The sequence below is a fragment of the Giraffa tippelskirchi genome, chromosome 13 (genome assembly GCF_054371585.1).
Source record: "Giraffa tippelskirchi isolate mGirTip1 chromosome 13, T2T-mGirTip1v1.2.pri, whole genome shotgun sequence".
NCBI lineage: Eukaryota > Metazoa > Chordata > Mammalia > Artiodactyla > Giraffidae > Giraffa > Giraffa tippelskirchi.
This window is the reverse complement of record NC_137287.1, coordinates 41,207,931-41,231,672: the sequence shown is the minus strand read 5'-3', so window position 1 is coordinate 41,231,672 and position 23,742 is coordinate 41,207,931. Positions and strand designations below refer to the sequence as shown.

At 56.2% G+C, this 23,742-nt stretch overlaps 1 protein-coding gene across 5 annotated transcripts in view; it reads left to right on the top strand.

The window, feature by feature from the left end:
• The window catches only part of RAB11FIP3 (RAB11 family interacting protein 3), a 57,457-nt gene that overhangs the window by 14,396 nt on the left and 19,319 nt on the right, over nucleotides 1-23,742 (top strand). For 3 of the 5 annotated variants that reach the window (XM_081558425.1, XM_081558427.1, XM_081558424.1), the window contains exons 2-4: nucleotides 11,891-11,984; nucleotides 17,022-17,113; nucleotides 22,715-22,872. In XM_081558425.1, the coding sequence (XP_081414551.1) occupies nucleotides 11,891-11,984; nucleotides 17,022-17,113; nucleotides 22,715-22,872 (344 nt within the window). Of the gene's footprint in view, nucleotides 1-11,890; nucleotides 11,985-17,021; nucleotides 17,114-19,671; nucleotides 19,883-20,317; nucleotides 20,820-22,714; nucleotides 22,873-23,742 lie in introns of those variants that run through there. The other 2 variants (XM_081558429.1, XM_081558428.1) reach the window with 2 other exon arrangements.

Here is a 23,742-nt window from a genome sequence, read left to right as displayed (position 1 = left end):
GGGCCACCCGGCATCTGCTCGGTCTGGTCTGAGCGGGGCCTGCCCTGCACCCGTTCCTGGCGGTGCTACCGGGCCTGGCCCGGGGCTCATATTTGCAGAGCCACCGTCCTGGGGGTTCTGAAAATACTTGCCTCCCTTTAAAGACCACCTCCCCAGGCATATCTTAACCTCCCTCTTTTCCTCACTGCTGTGTTTATCCTGACACTGGTTTCCCCCGTGTTTACTTGGGGTGCACTGGGGAGGCCTCGGGGCTGCCCTCCGCCCTCGCTGCTCCGTCTGGTAGGAAAGCGCAGACAGAGACCAGGACGCCTGCCAAGAGGTCCGTCCACCGTGGCCCGCTCCTCCTGACATGTCACGCTGCCTTCGGTTCAGCTTGCTGTGTGTGTTTGGTACGTACTTTAATTCTATGATTTCGTTTGACTTTTTGTGCCGCTATAGTTTTAAAAGTCTAATAGTGTGTCCCACGCTCTCCTACCCCCCTGCCCCGCTCCCGGCTCCTCACCGCTCACTCTACAGTGATGTTTCCCAGTTCCAGGTACTGGGACTCCTTGTGGGAGTTACACCCACACGCTTCCCCTCTTGTCTGCCCCACTCTCATCAGTCCAGTTAACCCCAGCTTCCTGAGTAGGCATCTGGGTTTGTCTTATCTTGACGACAGGCGTTTCCCACGGCTGACCTGTTTGTGAGCTGTGATCACACCTCCCTTCTGGTGCACCTTTTTGCTTTTCCTGGAGTTAGTGATCACGTTACGTTTCCCTTTGCTTAGTTTTCTGCACACCTGTCAGCAGTTCCTTCTAGCTCGTCTGCTAGGATCTCATTGTCTGCTCACCCCTCGGAGCTCCGGGGGGCTCGCCTCCCACTTCCGGGAGAAACTGTGGTTGTGTCTCCCGAGTTGGCGCCCTGGCCGGGGCTCCGCAGGCAGGCTCTGGACCTGGCTTCGTTTCCTGTGGATGACGTGTGGCACTGGGTCGTCTGGCACCCGCTCCGCGCCCAAGCGTGTCTATGTCCTGCACTGTGAGCTCCTGTTTGCTGACCTCTGTGCATCTTGCGGAGCCCAGGGGCCTCGCCTCTGGAGCTGGAGTTCCCTGGACCTCGGGAGGGAGGGAGAGGAGCTTCCACGTCCTATTTAACTCCGCTTAGCCCCTCTCTCTCCTCCACTTCTGCGTGCACCCGTCGGGATGCCTCAGGCGCGGGCCTTTCTGTCTGCTCCGCTGCCATCCTGTGACCAGGGCGGAGTGGGGTGTGCCGCCCCTTTCCGCTCTCTCCGAGGGTTACCTGCGGAAAATCTGGGTCAGCAGGTGATTGGGTTTAGCCTTTCTCACCTGTGTTTCCTGTGTGTGTGTGAAAGTTTCCATGTGTTGACAAAGTCCACAAACATGAACTTGGGTTGTTGGCATCTTAGAAGATTCCACTGTGTTGCTGTGCTGTGGTCAGTGACGTTTGGGAGAAAAGCCACCGTACCCTCAGCCACACAGGTCACTTTGCATGTACCTGACTGCTAAAGGAGACCGAATTTTGTGCTGGCAAAGTAGAGGTTATTACCTTGTGCTCAGAGTCGCAGACATTTGAGGAGGTTCACCCAGTCTCACGGTGTATTCCAAGGCTCTGCTGCAGGGCCCAGACCAGGTCCCGAAGGGAGGAGCAGACAGTCCCTGGCTGAGCTTCCGGAAACGCCTCCCTGTATCTCCAGGACATCCCAGGACATCCATTCTGCGGCCGATGTTGGCCAGCAGGAGTCATCCATGAGACCTCAGGAAAGCAGCAGTGTTGAGGCTCCTGGGGGCGGAGGTGTGAAGGGGGTGTGGGGGCCGGAGGCTTGGGCCCTGGCGAGACACCCATGTGTTCCAGGCTTCTGTTCAAGTGAGGCTCCAGCAGGGCCTGGTCCACAGTGCTGTGAGCAGTGACTAGCGCAGGTGTGGAACTGACCCAGACCAGGGAGGGGCTCTGCTCTGCAGTTGAGGTGCACAGGCTTCTCACTGCAGGGGCTTCAGTAGTTGCAGCACACCGGCTTAGTTCCTCCACGGCATGTGGGATCGCCCCAGATCAGGGATCGAACCTGCATCTCCTGCATCGGCAGGCAGATTCTTTACCACTGAGCCACCAGGGAAGCTCCGGTTTATTCTTGTTTACTCTTTTGTTCTTTTGAGGTGACCTTTGTTGTGAGGTGAAGGGTCGAGAGGGGAGTGTTTCCGGTGGAGCCCAGCCCAGGGAGAGGCCCGCGCGGGAGGACAGGGGTGCTTGAGGGGACGCAAAACCGTGACCGTGAAGGGGGCTGGGCCCAGCCTCGAGGGGGCTGCAGCCACCCTGAGGTGCCTTAAGTCTGGGGCGCGGGGGTGGGGGGGAAGGCGCCAGGGAGTTTACATGGGCAGGGTCGGTAATGAGAGTGGCACTTCCAGAAGGTAGTTGGGGGTGGAGAGGACAGGGTGGATGGGGGGAGGCCCACGGGAGGCCGAGGCGTGGACCCCGTGGTGCTCGAGGGGTGGAGTGGGGGAGGCAGGGGCTAGAAGAGGCCCCTGGGGGCAGAGATGTGCCCACCCCGGCTGAAGGGTGTGGGCCGTGTCCATGGGGGTCCATGCTCTCTGGCGTGAAGCTCAGAGGCCAGGCCCGGGCTGCAGGGGAGGTCTGAGAGGTCAGCAGGTCAGCCCGGCTCCAGGAACGAGCATGGACATCACCTCCCGGGAGTGGCCCTGGCGGGTGACCCTCCGCAGCATCCTGCAGTCCGGCTTGTCTGTGCTGCAGGACATCCGTGCCCCTGTGTGAGGAGCTCTGCATGGTTCCCCAGGCCCCCGGCCCCCTCCCCTCTGTTGGTCAGTTTGCTTGCCCAGGCCAGGTCAGAGTGAGGGGCGCTCAGGCAGAGACTGAATTAAAGCAGTCTCCCTCCCCGGGGAGCCTTTGTCGCTCTTCCTCTCGTGGAGGCCCCGCTGTCCGCGGAGGAGCCGCGGCTGCCCCGGCCAGCCCTGCTTTCCTGGGGCAGTGCCCAGGCAGTTGGGAGGAGACCCCTTGCTGTGCCATCAGGGAGCAGCCAAGGCTGTGCTTCCAGCTGCTTCTGTGGGGCTGGAGGGACCCCCTGGGCTCCGCCACTGCTTCTCAGGCTGGGGCAGGGGCCGCCTCTCTGCCCTCTTCCACCCCTCTCCTGTTTCGGCTCGTTTGAGGTTGTGTTTCATTCCAGCTTTGGGTGGGTTGGTCTACTTTACTAAAATCCAGGACTGACTTTTTGCTGTAGCAAACAAAAGGCCCTTTTATGAGAAAGTCTGTCTTTATCAGTGTTGATTCACTGGCTGGTGAGGAGAGAAGACCACAGTCGCCAGACATGTTCCTCTTGGTGATTTTATTTTTAAAAACCACCTTTGAGGAGCCTGCCTTCTGAGGAGTTTTGCGAGGACTGAGGACTGCTTCATGGGGCTTAATCCCCATTTGGAGGAACATTTGGCTTTCTCTTTCGCACTGAGAACTTTCTCGTAGGAGGGGTCTTTGCGTTTGTGACCCGTGAATCAAGAACCTGTTCTCAGGTTGGTATTGCCTTTAAAGCAATAGCAAGATAAAGTTTATTTACATAAATGAAAACATGCAAATAAAGGAGAAAACAAAAATGCCATCTGGCGTTGTGAATCATTTTAACCTTCCAGGCTTTAAATCATTGTTTCTATAAGAGAGAGAAATATTAATAAAACCAGAGTTACAATTAACTTACAAGTTTAAGTCGGTATATTTTATCAGAATCTCAATGTCTGGGGAAACAGACATTGTATATATGTATATACATATATACATGTATATATCTTAAAGGGTTTTTTAGCCTTTTTTTTTTTTTTTTTTTTACAATGTCTTCGAAACAAGTATTGCTAATTTGATGCAGAAACAATGGTGTATCAGTGTAGTTTTACTGTAGCAGTATATCTGACCTGATGTTTCTCTTACTGAAAGTGTTAGTGAACAGTACTTTTGTCTTTTGAGTGTATATCCTCTGTGTCATAGTGAGGGCTGGCTGGCCTCTGTTTCTTAACCTGTGATGTGGGCGTCTGTGGAACTGTAAAATGTTATGAGTTTACGTCTGTAGAGTTCCTTTGTTTTGTTAAGAAGTTCCTTCTTAACTTGTTTCAGATGGACCCATCAGTCTGTATCATTAAGGAATAAACACTGTCTTTGTTTTGGTTTAGCATTCTGCGTTTAAAGAGCAAAGTGCTGCAGATAAAGACAGAAAAAAAGCGGGATGATAGTGGACAGAATGAGAGCCTGAAGAATTTTCATTTTGTGCTGACTTAGTTGAATGATCTCTTGATAATTAAAAAAAAAAAATGTGATGATCATGGCCATTAGGCCAGTTCTACAGTTAGCTTTTTTCAGCTCCAAAATTTAATGGCCAGCATTTTAGAGCCCCTGGAGTTTTTCAGTTCTCTCAAGACTTCTATGTCGTGTCACAGTCTAGGAATCACTTTTAGGTTTAAACAAATCTCAAAACGGAACAGAACTACTGAAACCCAACTGCAGCCTTCATGGGCGTGGCTGTTCCTGGGCTGGTCTGGGGCTGGGGAGTGAGTGCTGGAGGCCTTGTCCCCGTCAGGTGCTGGACCAGAGGCCTGAGTCCTCGTGACCGTCGGCCCCTGTACTGGGTTTCCTGCAGGGAAACGGTTCTGCCAGGAGACCTAAGGGCCACAGAGCAGAGCCTTGCTTCTCCTTGGCGCTGTCCACTTCCTCCCAGCTGTGCGCCATCCTGGGCTGGGTACAGGCTCCATGGTGGACGGGCATCCTGGTCCGCAGGACAAGTGCACCTGGAAGCCTCTCCAGGAACGTGTTCTCTTGGAGGAGTCAGGGGCTCAGGTAGAAACCCCCAGTGTGTGGCCAGGGTGGGGTTCTGGGTGCAGCGTGGGGAGAGAAGAAATTTATTAGCAAATCGTACTGTTTCTGCTACAGATGTGCAGACATGCATGCATGTTAAGTCACTTTAGTCGTGTCCGACTCTTTGCGACCCCATGGACTGTAGCTGGGCTCCTCCGTCCATGGGATTCTCCAGGCAAGAATACTGGAGTGAGTCGCCATGCCCTCCTCCTGGATCTTCCTGACCCAGGGATCAAACCCGTGTCACCTGCACTGGCAGGCAGGTTCTTCACTGAGCCACCTGGGGAGCCCTCCTGTCATGTGGGTTCCGTCACAGCTGGAGACTTGTGCGAGTGTCCTGTTGCTGCCCTCCTGAAGGTGGAGTAGCGGGAGCAGGAAATGCCTGTGGAAAGTGATGGCTCCGTGAAGCCACGGTTCCCAGATCAGTGTGAGCGCAGCCACAGATGCTGTCCGCTCCACTGGGCGTGGCTCTGCGGCTCGGTGATCCTGTGTTACCTGAGCTGCCCTGCGTGGCCCAGAGCACTGTGTGGCGTCTGCTCCCGCAGCTCACCTGGGCTGGAGGCCAGGGCTGCTCCTGCTCCTCTTCCTCCCTCCAGGCTCCACTTGCTGACGAGCCCCCTTCAGCTCTAGCCTGGTGGCCTCCTGGACCTGGGCACATGCCGGGATGTCAGATGGACGTCTCAGACTCATGCCACTGCGGTGTCACCGCCATCCAGTGACTCGGGCCAGAGTCTCTCTCTCTCACCCGACGTCTGGTCCACCCTGCACCCAGCTGGCTCTGTGGTCAGGACGCATCCAGCGTCCCACCAGGTGTCGGCCTCACCTGTGGCTCTGCCGGGACTGTGGGGGCGCTGCCTCGACGCCCCCGCCCATGGCTGGAGCCTGCAGGTGGCCAGACTGTCCCAGGCAATGCCGTGGCTCCCATGCTCGGAGCTCTCCTGGGCGCTGGCCTCCTTCCCGTCACCCGCCCCTCACTCGCCCTGGCCATCCCCAAGCACCGCAAGGTGCCCTCTGCGTGGGCGCGACCCCGCAGGCCCCATGCCCTCTGCCCAGTCATGACCTCTGCCCAGTCATGCCCTGCCCGGCATCTCTCCAGGCTGTTTGCTGCCTGGGACTCGGGGTCCTCCACCATGCTCATTCACACAGTGGGCAGAATTCAGTTCCTGGTGGCTGTGGGGCTGAGATCCCTGTTCTCTTGCTGGTGTTTGGCAGGCAGTGGCCTCGGGTCCTAGTGGCCACCCTCAGGTCCAGCCATGTGGCCCTCACCACTCAGCGGCTTCTTGTGCCCAGCTGCCTGCTACAGGGAATGCATACGCCTGTTGCATCGTGTTCACAAGCCCTCTCAGGACCCTATTCCCACAGCGTCAGGTCCTGGAGCCAGGTCTCTGCCTGAGGCGTCTGTGGTCAGGCCCCCCAGTCAACCAGTCTGGCTTGTCGGCTCTTTAGTGACCATTTTTATGTATAAATGGATGGTCAAGGACTCAGAGACCAAAAACAGAAAAGCAGAAGGCTCCTGAAGGGAACAGGGTCAGTGCAAAGGCAGAAGAAAACTTGGAAAATAAAACAAAGTTATATTGTCAGATTCAATAAGGTATCGCATTCAGAGAACTGGAACACACCCTCAGAAGTTAAAAATGGAATAAAAGCATTTCTTTAATAAGAAACTAGAAGGGAAGATCAAGTCAAGAATACATGGCAGAAGGTTCTTTAAAAGGCAAGGAGACAAAGAGACAATGAAAGATGAGGAGAGAGGGAAGGGTCCGTGGAGTGTCTGGGATCTGAGGCTGAGGACGCGGCCCCGCCTCCAGGTGGCAGGCTCTTCCAGCAGGCTCTTGCTGGAAAGTGTCCCCAGCAAGCAGGGTGAATCCTGTCAGCAGAGAGCAGGAGGTGAAAACAGCCTCTGCCCAAAGCATTAGGGTGGGCTTGGTGCAGGCTGGTGGTGCAGGCTGCTGAGGGTGAGGGGAGGGAGCTCCAGGTGCACCTCACACCCTGCTCACGGCTGCTCTGAGGTGAGGGGCGCCGGGGCTGGGGGAGCTGACGGAGCAGCAGGTGTGCAGTGGAGGCAGGGAACCGAGGAGATGGCTAAGGGGGGAGGAGATGACATATGGAAGGCAGTGGGGAAGTTTAAATGCATCTGTCCAGTGAGAAATATTGACATCGTCTGGGATGTGAACACTGCAGAGGGCCTGCTAGACTTGGGGTGGGGCCGGGGGTGTGGGATTCTCCTTTTTTAACCACAGAAGGCAAAATGCGGCGTGTAAACCTGACAAGCCAGGAAGCACCCCCAGGAGTGCATTAGTTTCATGTGAAGGCAGTGACCCCCCCCAAAATAAACGGTTGGAAGCTGAAGAACAGAGAGGGGGGCTTCTGGATGGAGTAGGGTGGGCGGGCGGGAGGGAGGCAGGAGGTCTGTCCTGCTCCAGCGTGCAGCCCTGTGCCTGCCAAGCTGTGGTACCTGTGCACACCTGTGCGCCTGTGCACACCTGCGCGCCTGTGATAACTGTGCAGTTGCTTCTTTCCCTCCTTAGTCTCGGGCCTGGGTTAGGGGTCCAGAGGTGTCCTGTAAGAAATGACACCTCTTCTGCTGTTTTGTACAGAGAGGTGACGGTTAGGCCAGAGGGCATGCTGCCCTCACATGGCCGGGAGCGGGGCCTGGTCATCCTTGGTCAGAAGAGAGCCGAGTGGGGGACCCTTTGGCAGCCTCTTGGGGGGCTCACAGCACCGCTCCTGGGGGCTGACATGCAGGGTGGCGAGGCCTTTGTTTTCAGCGTTGCCCCCTCTTCGCCCTGATTAATGGGGTGCATGAGAGGAGCCGACGTGTCCTCTGCTACTCCTGTAAATGGTTGCATCTTTTCAGCATGTTTGCATAAAGCTCAACTGTTTTCCCGAGTATTCTCGTGGGCATTTTAAGATTTCATTGTCTTTAAAATTACACAGAGACAGCTCTGTGGATACACTAGAAACCACTGAATTGTACCCTTTAAGTTGGTAAATTGTATGTCCTTAAAGCTGTTAAACAGATATAATGTGGTCAGGATGGCTACGTCCCCTGAAGCGGCTGGAGGCACGCCTGCCCTGGACCCCGGCCTTCCTGACCCCCACCTCCCACACCAGGAAGATCCTCTTGGTGTTGAGCTGGGCGGGCAGCGAGCTCTCAGAGCCTCAGTGACAACAGACGCAGGGGACTGCAGCTTCCGAGGTCCCCATCCTGGAGTGTGTCGAGAGGAGCCGCCGGTCACAGATTTCAGCTGGGCGCTGAGTGGCCACCCTCTGTCCACGGCGGAAACAACTGGCGACGCTGCAGCATCCGCATCTGTGCACAAACGTGGATTCCTGAACGGGATGCACGCCTCTCGAGGGCATGAGGAATGACCTGAGACCAGCACCATGCTTCCCTTCTAGAATTTTCACCCCTCCCCCTGAAACCAGGGGTGGTTAGTCGGTTCATAAGAGGTGATCTAGGGTCACCCCTCCAGCTGCAGAGGCAGGTGGCCTCTGGGTGCAGGGGTGGCGCAGCTTGGGCGGCTCAGAAGTGTCCTCGGCAGCGGGGAGAGCCGCTGTGTGCACTCAGCTGCTCTGGAGACACCCCTGGAGAGATGGTCATTCTCAGTGGATGGACGTCTGGGCTGTCTCCATGGGCCATCACCCATCAGGTGTCTGTAACCCTTCATGTACGAGTGCAGGCATCTGCTCTCATTTCTCTTGAGCAACACCTAGAAGTGAAATGGCTGGATCGTGTATAGGAGTTAGGCTGACCTTCTGAGGAATCTCCAGAGTTTTCCAAACTGGCTGTGAAATCTCCCAGTGGCAGCGGCACTCCTCCACACCCCACAAACACCTGATGTATGTGTGCAGCCATCTTACGATCTAACCGTTCAGACACACGTGGACCTCGCTGTAGTGGGATTTACATTCCCTAATGGTCTTGAGACCTGAGTCTTGAGACCTGAGTTGACTGAAACTTGTTTTACGGTCCAGCATACACTGTGTCTTGATAAATGTTCCATGTGCACTGGAAGGATTCTGCTTTTGCGGGCTGGAGTGTTCTCTCAGTGTTAGTTTAGGTTGAGCTGCTCCTAATAAGACAGTTTTTCTGTGGCTGGAGGGAGCAGTGAGTGGGGAAGTTGACCTGGTGTCTTCTCCTGAGATTCCGTCTGCCCAGGGCTTCCAGGCGGCGCTAGTGGTAAAGAGCCCACCTGCCAGTTCAGAAGACTTAAGAGACTCGCGTCCAATCCCTGGATGGGGAAGATCCCTTGGAGGCAGGCATAGCAACCCACTTCGGTATTCTTGCCTGGAGAATCCCATGGACAGTGGAGCTTGGCAGGCTACAGTCCATGGCATTGCACAGAGTCGGATATGACTGAAGGGACTTAGCATGCACACGTTTGCACAGCTGTAGCAGAAGCAGTATGATTTGCCAGTAAATTTCTCATGTTAGAAGAACCGTGTGGGAGCCGGTCTGTCTGCCTACAGCTGGTTGCAAAGTAGGGTTCTCTTGTGGATGTTTCTATGGCTTCCCATGTCCGTTTGTCCAGCAAGGTGCTGGCTGGCTTGGATGGGGTGTACGTCACTGGGCTTGGTTTTTTTTTTTTCCCCTGAAACATCCAAATGGAGTACTTTGCCCTTGGAGAATTGGAAGCACCCCCCAAATCATCAGCCCCATGGACGTTGATTTATCCTCCACATTATGAAGAAAAATAAAGTGGACTTCAGAAAATGCCTGCTTCAACTGAACTTATTCTAACATGGTAACTAATTAACAATTTGTTTTAAAAGCACTGGTTAATGTTTCCAAAGGAAAATCTTGGTACTTTGTGTCCCGTTGTAGCTTCATTGTTGAAATTCTTAGGAATCCTAAAGACAGATTGGCACTGGTGGATTTCAGGCCCCCAGCAAGGCACTCCCCAGACATCAAAGCCTTAGTGAGGTACTGAGTGAGGACTCAGCCTCAGTGGTTTCAGGAAGTCACCTGCTGAGTGGACTTCCAAGCCACTGTTTCAGGGACACATGGGACCTATGGTGGAGGGACGGCGGGGGATCCTGGACTGTGGGTCCGTTGGCTCGAGGTGGTCCCTGCCCTGCAGGTCAAGAGAAGGGAGAAGGCTGAATGTGGCAGCGTCCCCAGCCTGCCCTGTGCAGAGCGGTATTTGTGGTGGCGTGGACGGGTGGGTTCAGCACACCGGATGCCCTCCCGGCCTGCACCCTCCGTGAGGGTGCCCTGTCCACGGGCAGTCCCATGTAGTCTGAGGTCCACTCTCTCCCTGGCTGACCAACTCCACCTTCGTGCCCTCTCCTCCCCCATCTTTCCTCTCTCTCTTTTTGCTTGTCTTCTCCTTTTCTTTCTTATTTTCATTTTGGAGAGTTCAGTAGAGAGAGCTGTGTGGTGCTTCCCTGGTGCCCCCGCCCCTGCCCCACATATAACCACACATGTGCCTTAGCCTCGGAATAGTGCAATAAGTGTGTATCAAAAAGCAGTACACTTGAGAAAATTACTGAAATACTGTTGTCTTTCCTGTAAAGATTAACCACCATTCCTTAACATCATTAAGAATTCAGTCAGTATTCAGTGTCCTGGACCAGTTAGTATTCAAGTTTCTAATTATTTTTTAAATGAGAGTAAAATCTTTAAAAATTTGAGTCCAGATGCAAGAAGTCCCCATGTGGTAGGGTAGGTCAGTGTGTCTCCTGAGTCTCCTGGGGAGTCTTCCCCTCTTGAGGACAGCAGGTCCTGTGTTTGTCCAGGTCCCTGGATTGGGTTTTGCTGGCCACACCCACTAAGTGTTGGCATGTGTGGCTTTGATCATAGTTGTTATTGTTTAGTCACTAAGTTGTGTCCAACTCTTTGCGATCCCATGGACTGCAGCATGCCTGTCTTCCCTGTCCTTCACCATCTCCTGGAGTTTGCTCAAACTCATGTCTGTTCAGTCAGTGATGCCATCCAACCATCTCATCCTCTGTCGCCTTCTTTTCCTCCTGCCTTCAATCTTTCCCAACATCAGGGTCTTTTCCAGTGAGTCGGCTCTTCACATCAGGTGGTCAAAGTATAAATCACTTGGTTTTTGCATATTCCCTTTTCCTTTAAAGTCTAAGAAATATACCAGAGTAAGTCTTAGATGAGGTCCTGTAGGGTTGGGAGTTGATACTTGTAGGTACCCAGTATATTCTCTCAATATGCACCTGAAACATGGTAACTCAACTATAATAAAAACATGCTAACTCAACTTCAATAAAAATAATAATGAAATAAAATCTCAAGGAAAAAACAATCATGTAGTTAAAAGCTATTTTTTAATTCTAGGGAATTTTTCCTAAGTATGGTTTTGTCTTGTTTATTTTGGCTGGTCTGGGTCCTCGCTGTGGCCTGTGGACGTCTCTCTAGCAGCAGCACTCCGGCTTAGTTGCCCTGAGGCATGTGGAGTCTTAGTGGCCGGACCAGAGATCAAACTTGTGTTCCCTGTGTTGAAAGTTGGATTCTCAACCACTGGAGCACCAGGAAAGTCCCAGTGTCTTTCTAATGAATTTTTCTTGGAAGATAGTTGATTAGCAGTGTTGTCTAGTGGTGTGTTTTAAAAAGCAAAAGTATTAAATTTTGATGAAATCCAATTTATACTTCGAAACATAAACTTACCTTCTTTTAGGAGACTTTCATTCTCTGGAGTGTCACGTGTGCATCATCCTGCTTCCTTTGTTGTTTCTGATGTCCACCGTCTGCTTGCTGGGGTCCCCTTTCCCGAAGTGTCTGCTGGGAGGCCTGTGGCGGCGCTGTGCCTCTGCTGTGTGATCCGGCTGCAGTAATGCTGGGAGCGGCCATGTGCCCCTGAAGCGCGGCTGGCAGCCTGCGCGCAGGATCTCCGTCTGCGGGTCGTGGTCGTGGGCGCTGTGGACAGTGTCTGCCGGGAGGAGGCCTGTGCCCTGGCTGGAGCTGTGGCTGGCAGTCCTGTCAGAGGACCAGACGGACTCCTCAGCGCCGCCCCTCTTAAGCTGCTCCTCTGAATGTCGGGACAGCCATGTGCAGAGTGACAGCTCGGGTAACCTTCTCACTTGGCCGTTGCAGGTGACAGACCTCACGAGGTACTTAGATCCCAGTGGGCTCGGCATGATCAGCTTCGAAGACTTCTACCAGGGGATTGAGGCGATCAGGAATGGAGGTGAGTCACCCACCCCCTTCCTTGGCCCCTCCCCCCGCCTCCCTGTTAGCGACCCCCACCCCCAGCTCCCCTGCTGAGCTTCAGACTGCCTCTACCTCCTCCTCCAGCCCCCTGCCCTGGCAGTCTTTATGGAAACCTTCAAACAGACAAAAACACTGCAAGACCCACAGTGAACACCCCCTATGTATTTGCTGTCTGCAGGCAGCATCGCATGTCCACCTGTCCGTCTCTTTGTTTCAGTGGGATGGGTCGGTTCACTACCATGCACTCCCCTAGTCACCGTGTCCTGTGTGTGTCATTACCCAGAGTTCAGTATTGGTTTGTAGTCTCCTTTTGGGTAGAAATTCTCTTTTAGTGAAGTGCACAGATCTTCAGTGAGCCCTTCTATGAATGGTGACATCCTCACACAGGGGGCACAGACCCCTGCCCAGAGCTTTCCCCGACCCCGGACAACTTTCTGCCAGCCTGCCGAGACCCTGCCCTCCCGCCTCGCCTGGTCTCCATCAGCACACATCAACCTGGCCGCTGTGGGCTTCTCATAAATACACCATCAGCTGTGCTCCAGCGTCAGGTTCACCCACCTGTAATGCTAGCAACCCACAGGTGCTGCTGCATGTCAGGGCTCCCCCTGTGAGAGCTGTGCTTGCTTGTGTGCCTGTGTGGTTTACCTGCCCGCTCCCCAGGTGGTGGACAGCAGTCTGTCTCCAGTGCCCGCCCCCCAGGAGATGGACAGCAGTCTGTCTCCAGTGCCCGCCCCCCAGGAGATGGACAGCAGTCTCTCTGCAGTGTGGAGCCCTGATAAATGAACCTCCTAGTGACATCAGGTCCAAGTCTGTGTGTGGATGCACTGTCAGGGCTCTGGAACCTGTGCTATGTGCCCAGATTCACGGGTGCCGCTCGTTGAAGCAGTCCACGCGGGGTCAGGGGGTGTCTATACAGAACTGCAGCCGCCAGTTGGGCTGTCTGGCCTTGATCCCTGGGGTCCCGGGATCAGTGGGGAGGTCACGTGTCCTGGGGGGCGGTGGTCCTATTGGTGTTTGTCTCCAGTAGCTTCTTTTTGCCTTCACTTCCATGGGACATATTGGCTGTAAGTTGAAGGTGATGGGAGTTGGCCCCAGGACTGGTGGGTCACTGGAGAAGCCTTTGCAGCTCTTTCCGAGGGTCTGGGGGTGGAAGGCGGTGGGAGCATGGGGTCAAGCCCGGGACACCAGAAAACAGTCATTCATGCCAGGAAAAACAAGGTGTGGAGTAAGGGAAATGTGCTTCCAGAGTCGTGCTCAGCCAGCAGGGGCCAGTGTGTGTGTAGTCACAGTAATTAAAGAGCTGAGCACTCAGGTAACCAGAGACCAGCACCATGCTGCCCTGTGGAGACAGGAGTGCTGGAGTCCCTGAGTGCTTGGTCAGCAAACATCCTGGCACTTGGGAGACGTGAGGGACACAGCCGGGCTGAGCACCCGCTGGCCACTCTTGGCCTGTGGCCCGGTTCATCTCCCAGCCTCGGGGTGAGAGGTCAGTCCACTCCTCGGGTCCATTGTGGGTGACCGAGGAGCAGCCACTGACCACTGGGCACTGGCCCCGCCCGTGGGCGGGACACGTCCTGTGTGAATTTACTGGCAGAGGGATGATGCATCGTAGTTCTCCAGGCCAAGGGTCAAAGGGGCTGGGAGGAGCTTGGCGTCTCCATGCCTTCCAGCTGGGGCTTCCTCTGAGTGGGCAGGGAGGAGCCCCGAACAGTAGCCAGCAGGCGACGGTGCCAGGGCCTTCTGTGTGGCTCTGGGGCTCTCTCTGAACCCTGTGCACGAGTCTGTTGCTCTGCTCTGATGGCCCACGGGTAACAAGAAAGGGAGCAAGTTCTGCTGTAGGAATTCCTGGGGCTTGTGACCTGGGAGGGCCCCACCCTGGACCTCAGGAGTCTGAATGTGCTCCAGGAAGACCCGTGACCAGGCAGGAGCTGTGGGAGCTGCCAGCGCCTCAGCTCCCCTGGAGCGGGCTGGGGCCAGGCCTCCGGGGGCCATGCTGGTGGGGACGCCTCCCTGCCTCTGGGGACCTGCTGAGTGGATCAGGCTGTGGGGCCTGCTCTTCTTTTAGTTTTTTGGCTAAGTGGCTTGTGGGATCTCAGTTCCCCGAGCAAGGGTTGAACTTGGGTCCTGACAGTAGAATCATGGAGTCCTATCCATTGGACCACCAAGAAACTCCCCCTGCTTTTCCTTGTTTCTTTGGTAATCTGATGTCATCATTTAGCTTTTGTTGAGAATGGAGAGTGAAAATAAAAATAGAATAAAAGCAGGTTAGAGACGCTTTTGAAATTGTTAACTCACAGGGAGACGGGCAGCGTGGTCGCCCGGACTGCTTTTAGCCAGAGTTCACCCCAGGCCATCCTGCTGGCACGCCTGCCGTGGCTGCCGCGGCTGTGGGCGTATCTGTCAGACATGCGGCCTGTGTCCGGCACGGAGCGCTGTGTCCGTGGACTGACCCAGTTTTGCAGAAAAGCACAGGAGTTTGCTGTCCTCGCCACAGGCCTCGTTTCAGGATTAGAACGAGATTGAGGAGGGTGTTCCAAATGGGCCACTGCTCCGGCTCGTCCCCCCACCACGCTCTGGAAGAAAAGTAAATACCCGGTATTTACTTGATGGAGAGTTGTTTTAGTTCTATAGAGAAAACTGATATAAGAACCATACTGAATTCCCATCCAGCTTGTAGAAACTCCCACTGCATTCACGTCCCCTCCACCTCGGGGCCAGCGCCTATCTCTGGAATCTGAGTCCACGTCCACTGTGGCTTCATGACTGGCCGCGTCCTGAAAGTTTTAGATCCTCTGTTCGGTTTTCGAAAGTGCGAGCAAGACTTAACATTTGAAAGTGGAAAGACAGGCAGTGTCAGCCTAGCCTTTTCCAGCTTTGCGCTGGGAAGAGGTCCTCTCCCTCCCCTGTCCATGGAAACCCTCTCACCGTGGTTCTGCCTCTGGCCACCTGCTCTGGAGACCAGGCCTCCACACAGGGCCCCAGGGCTGGAGGCTGGCCAGAGTGGGGCCTGGGTCCAGCCTGCCGTGCTCCAAGGTGCCGCCGCAGTTAGTGACTCTTGGGAAGATGGCACAAAGAAGCAGCAGCGGACATGCCTCGGTTCTTCTGACGGGAGCCCTGAGGGCGCTGAGCCTTGAGTTGGTGGGGACGCCTCAGTGACTGGACCTTAGATACTCAGCTCTGCCAGGCCGTCGAGGGGAAGCATGACTGTTCCGCTCGGCCTGAGGGCTCTCCAGAAGCAGGGTGGCACCGCGTTCCTGCCACTGCTCTGTGCCGAGGGCCCCTCCCCAGGTGGCCCCGTGACCCCAGGCTGTGGACATCAGAGCCTGGCTGGGGGCTATGACTTAGGTCCACGTGCCGGAGAAGAGCGTCCTCGACCAAGGAGGCTGGTGCTGATGTCCCAGCATCCCTTCCCAGGCACATCAGGGGGCTGGCTGGTGCAGTTGGCCTCAGGGGCATCCACGGATACATGACTGATGTTAAGTGCTGGCATCTGTGTTGTGCTCACAGCTCAGATGCCCTGTGCGTGGGTTTTCCTCAGGAGCAGCTCTCCGTGCTTTGTGGACACCACCTGGGCATCCCATAGCCGCCGCCCAGAGCGAGCACGGCCCCTGCAGGTGCCGGTTGCCCTGCCTTCCGCCTGGCCTGACCACAGGCCAGAGTCCCACAGCCCCTCCTGGGCCTGATGGTTGCTAGAAGGGCTCAGAGCCCTGGCAGGCGCTTTGCTGCCTGGTCCCTGTTGATTTGTGAGCAGCGGGGTGCCAGGTCCACAGGGCAGGGCCTGACGTGGAGGCATCTGGGCCGTGCCACCCTCCTGGCTCCTGTGGGTGCTCCCAGCCTGAAGTCCCTGACCCCCTCCGTCCAGGGTGTGAGTGGAGGCTCTGTTCCACGGGCGGGACTGGTTAACCCCTGACCTTGGGAGATTACCTGTGTCTCCAGTCCCTCCCTGTCCCAGGAGGTCAGAGGTCCGGGGTGGAGTGTAGTTTCCCCTGGCAACTAGCCCCCATCATCCCAGAGTCACCTGACTGGTGTGAACCCAGGTGAGGTTGAAAGGGGCTTGTTATGCATAAAAGAAGCTCCTCTCAGCCTCCACTCAGGAAATCCCGGGTTCTTGGGGCTCTGTGCCGGGACAGGGACAAAGACCAGGTGGATGTTTGTCGTGGTGTCGTGGTGTCTCTGCGGAAACAAGGGCATCATGCTTGCTCTTTGGAACTGGCTCGGGCTGCTCAGAGGCTGGGGGCAGGGGGGCAGGGCGTTTCCTTCAGGAGGGTCGCTGCTGTGGGGTCCTGTCTGAGAAGTGGGGTCTCTGCTGATGTCAGTGTAACCCAGCGTGACGTGATGGAGTTTCCTTGAGACTCATTATAAAATAAAACATGTTGTAGATGATAAAGTGAAAGGGAGGAAATGAAGGCCGTGCGAATCTGGCACACTGGACAGACATTATCTCTCGACCTGATCCTTGCAGGACAGGTTCTTGAAAATACGGCATCTGGGACTTCCCTGGTGGTCCCGTGGGTAGGACCCTGTACTCTCGCTGCCGAGGGCCCAGGTTTGCTCCCTGATCGGGGACCTGAGATCCCGAAGCCACATGGTGCAGCTAAAATAAATAAGTAAATAAATGAACTGATGAAAAGGGAGCGTGGCAGGTCATTCCTTCTCGAGCGGGAGAGCACCGCAGAGCTCCGTGTCCTCCGCCTTCTCCTTACAGCACAGCAGCTCTGTAAAGAGTGACCCTCTTGCCATCTGGGCCCCCCTCCACCAGAGCTGGCGCGAAGCCAAGGCCCCAGGGGCCGCACTGCCTGCTGCCTCCTGCCCGGGCCTCCCATGTCCCCCCGTGTGCCCATCCCTGTGCCACCGCGGGGGTGCCCAGGGCCACTGCTGAGCCGTCTCCTCTCTCCCCTTCCCTGTGACACCACGGGGTACCTGGGGCCGCCGCTGAGCCATCCCCTCTCTCCCCTTCCCTGTGCCAGTGTGGGGTGCCCGGGGCCGCCGCTGAACTGTCTCCTCTCTCCTGCAGATCCCGACGGCCCGCTGTGCGGTGTCACACCTGCCCCTGACGAAGAGCTGCCTGCCTGCCCCGAGGAGTTCGATGACTTCGTGACCTTTGAGGCAAGTGGTTTTCTTGGGAGAGCCGAGGGGGAGTCTGACGGACACACACCCCTTCCTCGTGCACCCTAAACCCTGCGTCACTCGCTGGCCCCTGGGGAGCCGTGCAGGGCAAGCAGGGGTTTGCTTTCCATGCTCTGCACGGAGGCTGACGGCAGGGGGAGCCCCTGGGGCCTGGGGTCAGCAGAGGGCAGGCTCTCCCATGTCGTTGCTGGGCCCTTCTGCCAGGCCGCCAGGATGTGTTGTGAGGGTCTTGTTTTATTCAGAATGTCCCTAGACCCAGAAAATGGGCCTGGGGACACTTGACTTACATCCTGCTGACCTCAACCCCTGCCCCCCAGGAGGGCGTCCCATTCTTTCAGTGGGAAAGAATGCACCTGCCAATGCAGGATTAGCTGTGTCTAATTAGTAGGAGACTCGGGTTTAACCCCTGGGGGGGGGGGAGATCCCCTGGAGAAGGAAATGACACCCCACTCCAGTATCCTAGCCTGGAGAGTCCCATGGGCAGAAGAGCCTGACTGGCTATAGTCCATGGGGTCACAGCGTCGGACACTAGTGAGCAATTGAGCACATGTGCACCGTGGGGAGAAGGTGTGCGAGCGGAGCCACAGAGGAGACTCAGACAGCTTCATCACGGGCGCGGTGAGGCAGAGGCTGGGAGGGCCCCAGTGGCTCCATCTGGAGTTTTTTTGTTTTGGCCACGCGGCATATGGGAACCTTCATTCCCCTACCAGGGGTCGAACCCATACCCCCTGCATCGGAAGCCTGGAGTCTTAACCACTGGACCACCAGGGAAGTCCTGAGGAATTTCCCTTTTTAAAAAACACAGCTGTGGCAGCCCCTCAGCCTGCTATTGCCCTGGGCGGGGTGTGGGGAGAGGATGGGCCTGAGGCCATGCCCTCACCCTCTGGGCGTTGGCTCCTTGGGAAATGAGAGCCCCTTGGAGTGCTGACGGCCCACAGGACCCCTGCCCTCCACGGAGTCTCTGCGTCTTGTTTCCCTGCTCTGAGAAACTGGCCCTCAATGGCACAGGTTCACTTCTGCCAGCACGGTCCTCCAGGCCACCCGCAGCTGTTCACCCCTCACAGCTCTGTCCCAGAACCCAGCTAGGCCTGCACCTCTGAGGATGGGAACCGCCTGCCATGTGTCCCCACCCAGTGGCGGCTGCTGCCTTCGTCCTGGATGACCGGGGGCGCCGGGCCAGTCCTGCTGCGCGGCGGGGGCCGGGTGCCAGCAGGGACTAGTGATGGCTGTGAGGGGCGGCGTGGTCGGGCAGGGAGGGCGTGCAGTCCCTGACATGTCAGCTGCTAGCCCACCCTCAGCCCTGGACCCTGGAGTGGTGAGTTGGGGAAGGCTCTAGAAGACCAACACACCTGGAGCCTCCCAGCAGAGCAGCTCGGGCTGGGAGAGGCTGCTTGTCTTGGAGCATCCAGGGGACCCTGGTCTCTTCACTTACCTGGTTGGCTAGCAGCTGACCTCTCCTGCCTGTTGACACCCCAGAGCATGCTTTGCCATCAGTATCTTCCATTCTGTTCTTCTCTGGTATTTCTGTTAGGGTGTTATGTTGATTCTTTGTATTTTATGTATACATGGGCATCATGGGTTGAATCGTAGCCCCCAGAAGTCCACTGGAAGCCATGAAAGTGACAGTATTTGGAGAAGAGATCTTTGCAGAGTTCATTAGGGATCTTAAGATGGGATGATGCTGGGTAGAGTGGGCCCTGACTCCAGTGACCAGGGTCCTTGGAAGAGAAAGGGAGAGGACACACTGGAAGAAGGCGGTATGAAGACGTGGGCAGAGCTAGAGGACATCCCCCCTGAGCAGCAGGAGGAATTCAGCCCTGCTGACACCTTCACTTCCAACTTCTGCCTCCAGATCTGTGGGAGAATACATTCCTGTTGCTTTAAGCCTCTGGTTTACGGAAATCGGATGCCCCAGGGAACTTGAGTGACTTCTGTGATCTAAATAGTGAAAGGGGTCAACACTGGGGCTACCTCCTGGAGCCTGATGGAGCAGGCTTGGAGTGCCCTCCGACCCCCAGCCCCCCCTTCTCTGCAAGGTGCACCCCTTGCAGCTCACAGGTGCGACCCTCCCTCCTTGATGGTGCTTTGACTCGTGGGCATGCCAGCCCCCGCCTTGGGCTTGTCACCTTCAGAAGGTGAGGATGGAAACCTGACAGTATGCAACAGGAGTGCTGCTCAGGTGTTTAGATAATAATTTGTGTTCAACAAGGAGGGGATATTTTAAGTTATTGTTGTGTTAAAAGAATTAATACACTTCGTTTTTTTCTAGCAGTTTTAGGTTTACAGAAGATGGAGCAGATGGTACAGGAAGTTCCCGGTTCACCCCCCCCACACACACAGTGTCCCTGCCATGAACATCTCCCACTTGTTGTGAAGGGAACAGTATGGATACATTGTTACCGACGAAGCGGCAGGTTTACATCAGGGCTCAGTCTTGGCAGTGTAGGATCTGTAGATGTTAATAGTTGCAGTTTCAGGGCTCTAAGAATCCTCTCTGCTCCCCAGGCTCCTCCCTCCCACCAGCACCTGAGACCTCTGAACTTGTACTGTCTCCATAGTTTTGCTTCTTCACGATTTTATAGACTTGGTTGGAAACCAGAGCATCGGGCCTTAAAGGTTCCTCCATGTATTTTTTGCTTTCTAAGGTTTTAGATGTGATTTTGAGAGGAGTGGAATTAGGTGCTCTACAGAGACTTGTGGAGAGCTGGGGTTTTTTTTCCCCCTAAACTTTTGAATCCTGTAAGCCAAGTAAGTCCTGTAAGAGTGTGAGTGAAGATTATGTGTATCACATCCGGTACCACGTTTGGAGACCCTCTGCCTTTTGTTGATTTTCTGGTGGGGTCCAGAGTGCTGGTCAGGGGTGCCCTGTGTATAACATCGAGGGCTTCTCTCAGGTCCTTTCCTGCCAGCGATGGGGGTCCATGGCTCCCAGCGTTTCCCAAGCACCCCTGTGGCCCCAGCTTGTAGCAAAGCTTCCAGGAGAAAGGTGTTGGGTTTTTTTTTTGCCTCACCATGTGGCTTGCGGGATCTTATTACTAGTTCCCCAACCAGGAATTGAAACTATTGCATCCTTGACAGTGAAAGTGCCCCCAGAGAATTTCCCAGAAGAAAGTTTCTGATGTGAAGTTTCTAAGAAGGGGCGGGGGGGGGGGGTGAGTGCAGATTGTCGCTGACGTTTTGTCTGAGGTTTTGTGATGGAGAAGAGAAGAAGGCTTGCGGAGGACCCCGCCTGGCCTGGCGAGGAGAGCGGGAAGATAGGAGTGGGCTCCGCTGTGCCTTCTCCGGCTCCCTCCCCTCCCACTCCCAGCCTTATAAGAAGATGGGGAAATGGGCTTTTTGTGCAGACTCTTATCAGAAGGGCTAGAAAAGCAAGAACAAGAGCCTCTCTGTTTTGAGAAATATCTGTTAAAAGCCTAGCAAGCGTTTCCTGAACTTTGCCTCCTTGCCAACCAGCGTAGCAGGTTTAATGGAGCACGTCTGGGAGCAGGTTCAACAACTGCTGAGGCTGTGATGGACCTTCAGGTGGACAGACAGAACCTCCGCATGCCCGGCCAGTAGGAGGCCACTAGAGCTGACGGCCGGCTGGACAGAGTCCCGGGACCCAATTCCATGGGAAGGCCGTCCGCACACGCGCCCTTCCTGGAGCTGCTGTGTGGAACCGGGCTGGCTGGGCGGGCATCTGAGGGTAAGAGAAGGCAGGACCCTGGCCACGCTCGGCCCGGCTGCCAGTTCCCCTCAGAGGGACCATGGCCGGATGGCAGGGCCTTGGGCAGCCCTGGCCGCCCCGGAGCTCTTCACTGAGGGCGGTGCGCTCGAGCTTCCTGTCCACCATGTTTGTTACCTGGTGAGCAAAGAGCCAAGTGTTCTTAGGCGCACTGTGATTTCCTTGAACTCATCCTGAAAAGTAGTTTGTGGTCGTTTCTCTGTTGGTGCCTTAGAGGGTGGGCTGGTGGAGTGAGGCCCTGTCCGGCGGCACCAGGGCTGTAGGGGCAGGGCTCTGAGCCCCTCTGTGCTCTTCCAGGGGCCGCCCCACACAGACTCTGCCTCCTGCGAGGCAGATTCACCAGCCTTCCCTGGAAAACATCTGGCTTGTGACACTTATTCAGGGCAGCCTGACTCCAGGGGTGAGACCAGCTGCCCTGTCCTCCTGAACCCTCCTCCCTATCAGACTTTGCCTGGGGTCCTCCAGGAGCCTCAGGGCCTCCTGCCCGTGGGCCGCTCTGGGCCCTGGGGGTCGGTCCAGCTGTGGGACGGAGCATGGAAGGTGGGCGATGCACCTCTGTCTCTTCTGAGCGCAGCTGGGATTATCTAGCGTCTGTCTGTCTTCCTGCGCCGGCGGGGGTAGGGGGTGACTTCCATTCTGAGGGTCCTGCCAAGCCCCAGGAGGAGGGCTCACTCGGGCTGCAGCCATGACTGCGCGTGAGGTCAGCAGGCCTGAGCGCCAGGCCCACCCTGGCACCGAGTGGGCCAGCACTTCTGTGCACCCAGCTGCCTGCGAGGACTGGGGCCCCGCTGGCCAGAGGAGCCTCTGCTGTCCTTGCGGGAAGCCCGTGTCTCAGGTGTATGGGCCCACCTGCTTCTGGTCGAGGGCGAGCGGGCGTGAGGAGGGCCCTGGGCAGCTGTCCCTCGGACCTGGGGCTGTGGGTCCGGCCTCGATGCCACGGTGCCTGCCTGCAGGCTCAGACCGGAGCACTCCCTCCATGGTGATGAGAAGCACAGTGAGGGCCTCTGGGAGGGAGTCCCTGGTTTCGGTTTTGAAGTGAGCACTTTGTGGATTACATAGTTGCCTGGGACTTGGAGAAGTATGGGGTTTTCCTTGGAACAGGAGCGTCGAGGAAGGCCTGCAGCAGCACCTGGGGCCTTCCCTGTCTCACGCTGCCCCGCACCAGCCGTGCAGGGCCCTCTGGCCCACCCCCCCAATCTCGTGGCAGAGCCCAAGGACAAAGTGCAGCCTCTCCTGCCTCTTCTCTGAAATCTCACTCATTTGTCCACGGTTAACCAGCGTGAAAGCTTGGCTGCTTTGCTAACCAGAGCAGTTGCCCCTTGATTAAAGCCAAGGTTACGAAGTGAAGGCAACCTGTGTACTGGCTGTAAGTTCATTTGGACAGCCTTCAGATACCTACTTGGTACTGGGTCCACAAGAGTGAAAACAAAGGTGTGTTTAATGGGAAAGTAGCCCTTAACCAGTACTTGATCCAACAGTTGATGAATTCAGATTTTGAGGTTAGACCACGTAATTGAACTTCAGAGCAATAGTCTGCACGTAGGTAGTAGTTATTGGTGGGAACTTTCAAATTGAAAAAGGCGTGTCCTTAGACTGTTGGACGTCAGTTCAGGGGGTGGACGTCATTTCAGTGCCGGGGGCCACAGAGGGCTGGCTCTCCTGGTGTGTACCCTGGGATACTGGGGCACTTGTGTCTGCGTGAGGCATGTTTACGTACACAACTAACTTTAAAAAACACTGAAGTCTGCCATGAGCCACTGTTTCTGCTTGGAAGTGCAGGAGGGGCATCTCCTTATGGATGCTCCCCACCACGGGCCCCTTCTGTGGCCAGGACTGACTCTGGGCATCTTTCCTAGGCCAACGAGGTGACGGACAGTGCGTACATGGGCTCCGAGAGCACCTACAGCGAGTGTGAGACCTTCACGGACGAGGACACGGGCACCCTGGTGCCGCCCGAGTGCCTGGACGCTGCGGAGGAGCCTGGGCACGGCGCCCTGCTGCTGCTGCCCAGCAGGTGCGTTCCCACCTGCACACCCAGCCGCTGGCAGGCCGGGTCATGGGGGCCCTTGGGGGGGTCCTGCAGAGGCCCCAGTCCTGGGAGAGGCTGTACGGGCTGCCCATCAGGGATGCTCACACGCAGTCGTGGAAGGGGCATTCGCTTGGCGCTCAGGGTTTTGTTGTCACAGGTCTTGGTTCTCACGATGCGGCAAGAGACGCGCTCTTCAGGAAGCGTCTTCACCTGGTCCAGAGGCACCAGGCAGGTTATTCTTGTCATCAGCCGCACTGCGGGAATGTGTGCGGCTCCTTCATTTCCTGTCAGTGGGCCCTGGGCTCCGGGGCAGCTTGCAGTTTAGGTTTCCTGGATGCAGCTGCTGCACGTGAGCATCATGTCTTTCTGTGAGGGGTTTGTCCTTGCGGACTGGGGTGTGTGTGGGGCTTGGGCTTGGCTGTAGGGGTTACTGTGGGTCGGATGGTCTCAGGCAGTGTTGGTGGCTCCCTGCCAGCTGGCTGCTCCATCCTGGCAGCTCCTGGCTTCGTCTGCTTCTTCCTGTCCTGTCATGGCGCAGAGTGGGCGGTCCTCAGCTGGATCTCCCAGGAGCCTGATGGGCGGCGCCTTGCTGGCATGCTGCCCTGTGGAGACCTTCTCCCCTGCAGGCTGGTGCCCCTTTGTTGATAGCCGGGCTCTGCAAGCTTGTCTGCAAGAGATGGGACAGTGAGCGGGTGCTGCTTCTCAGTTCCATGTCAGTTGCCTCTGTGCAGACGGGCATGGGTGGACCTGGTCTCCCAGGTCCTCCAGCCTCAGCGGTTGGAGCCTTTGCGGTGTCTCAGGGGTCCCCTCTGTCCCAGATGTGCTGCAAGCATGTCCCCTGCCACTCGCTCAGGG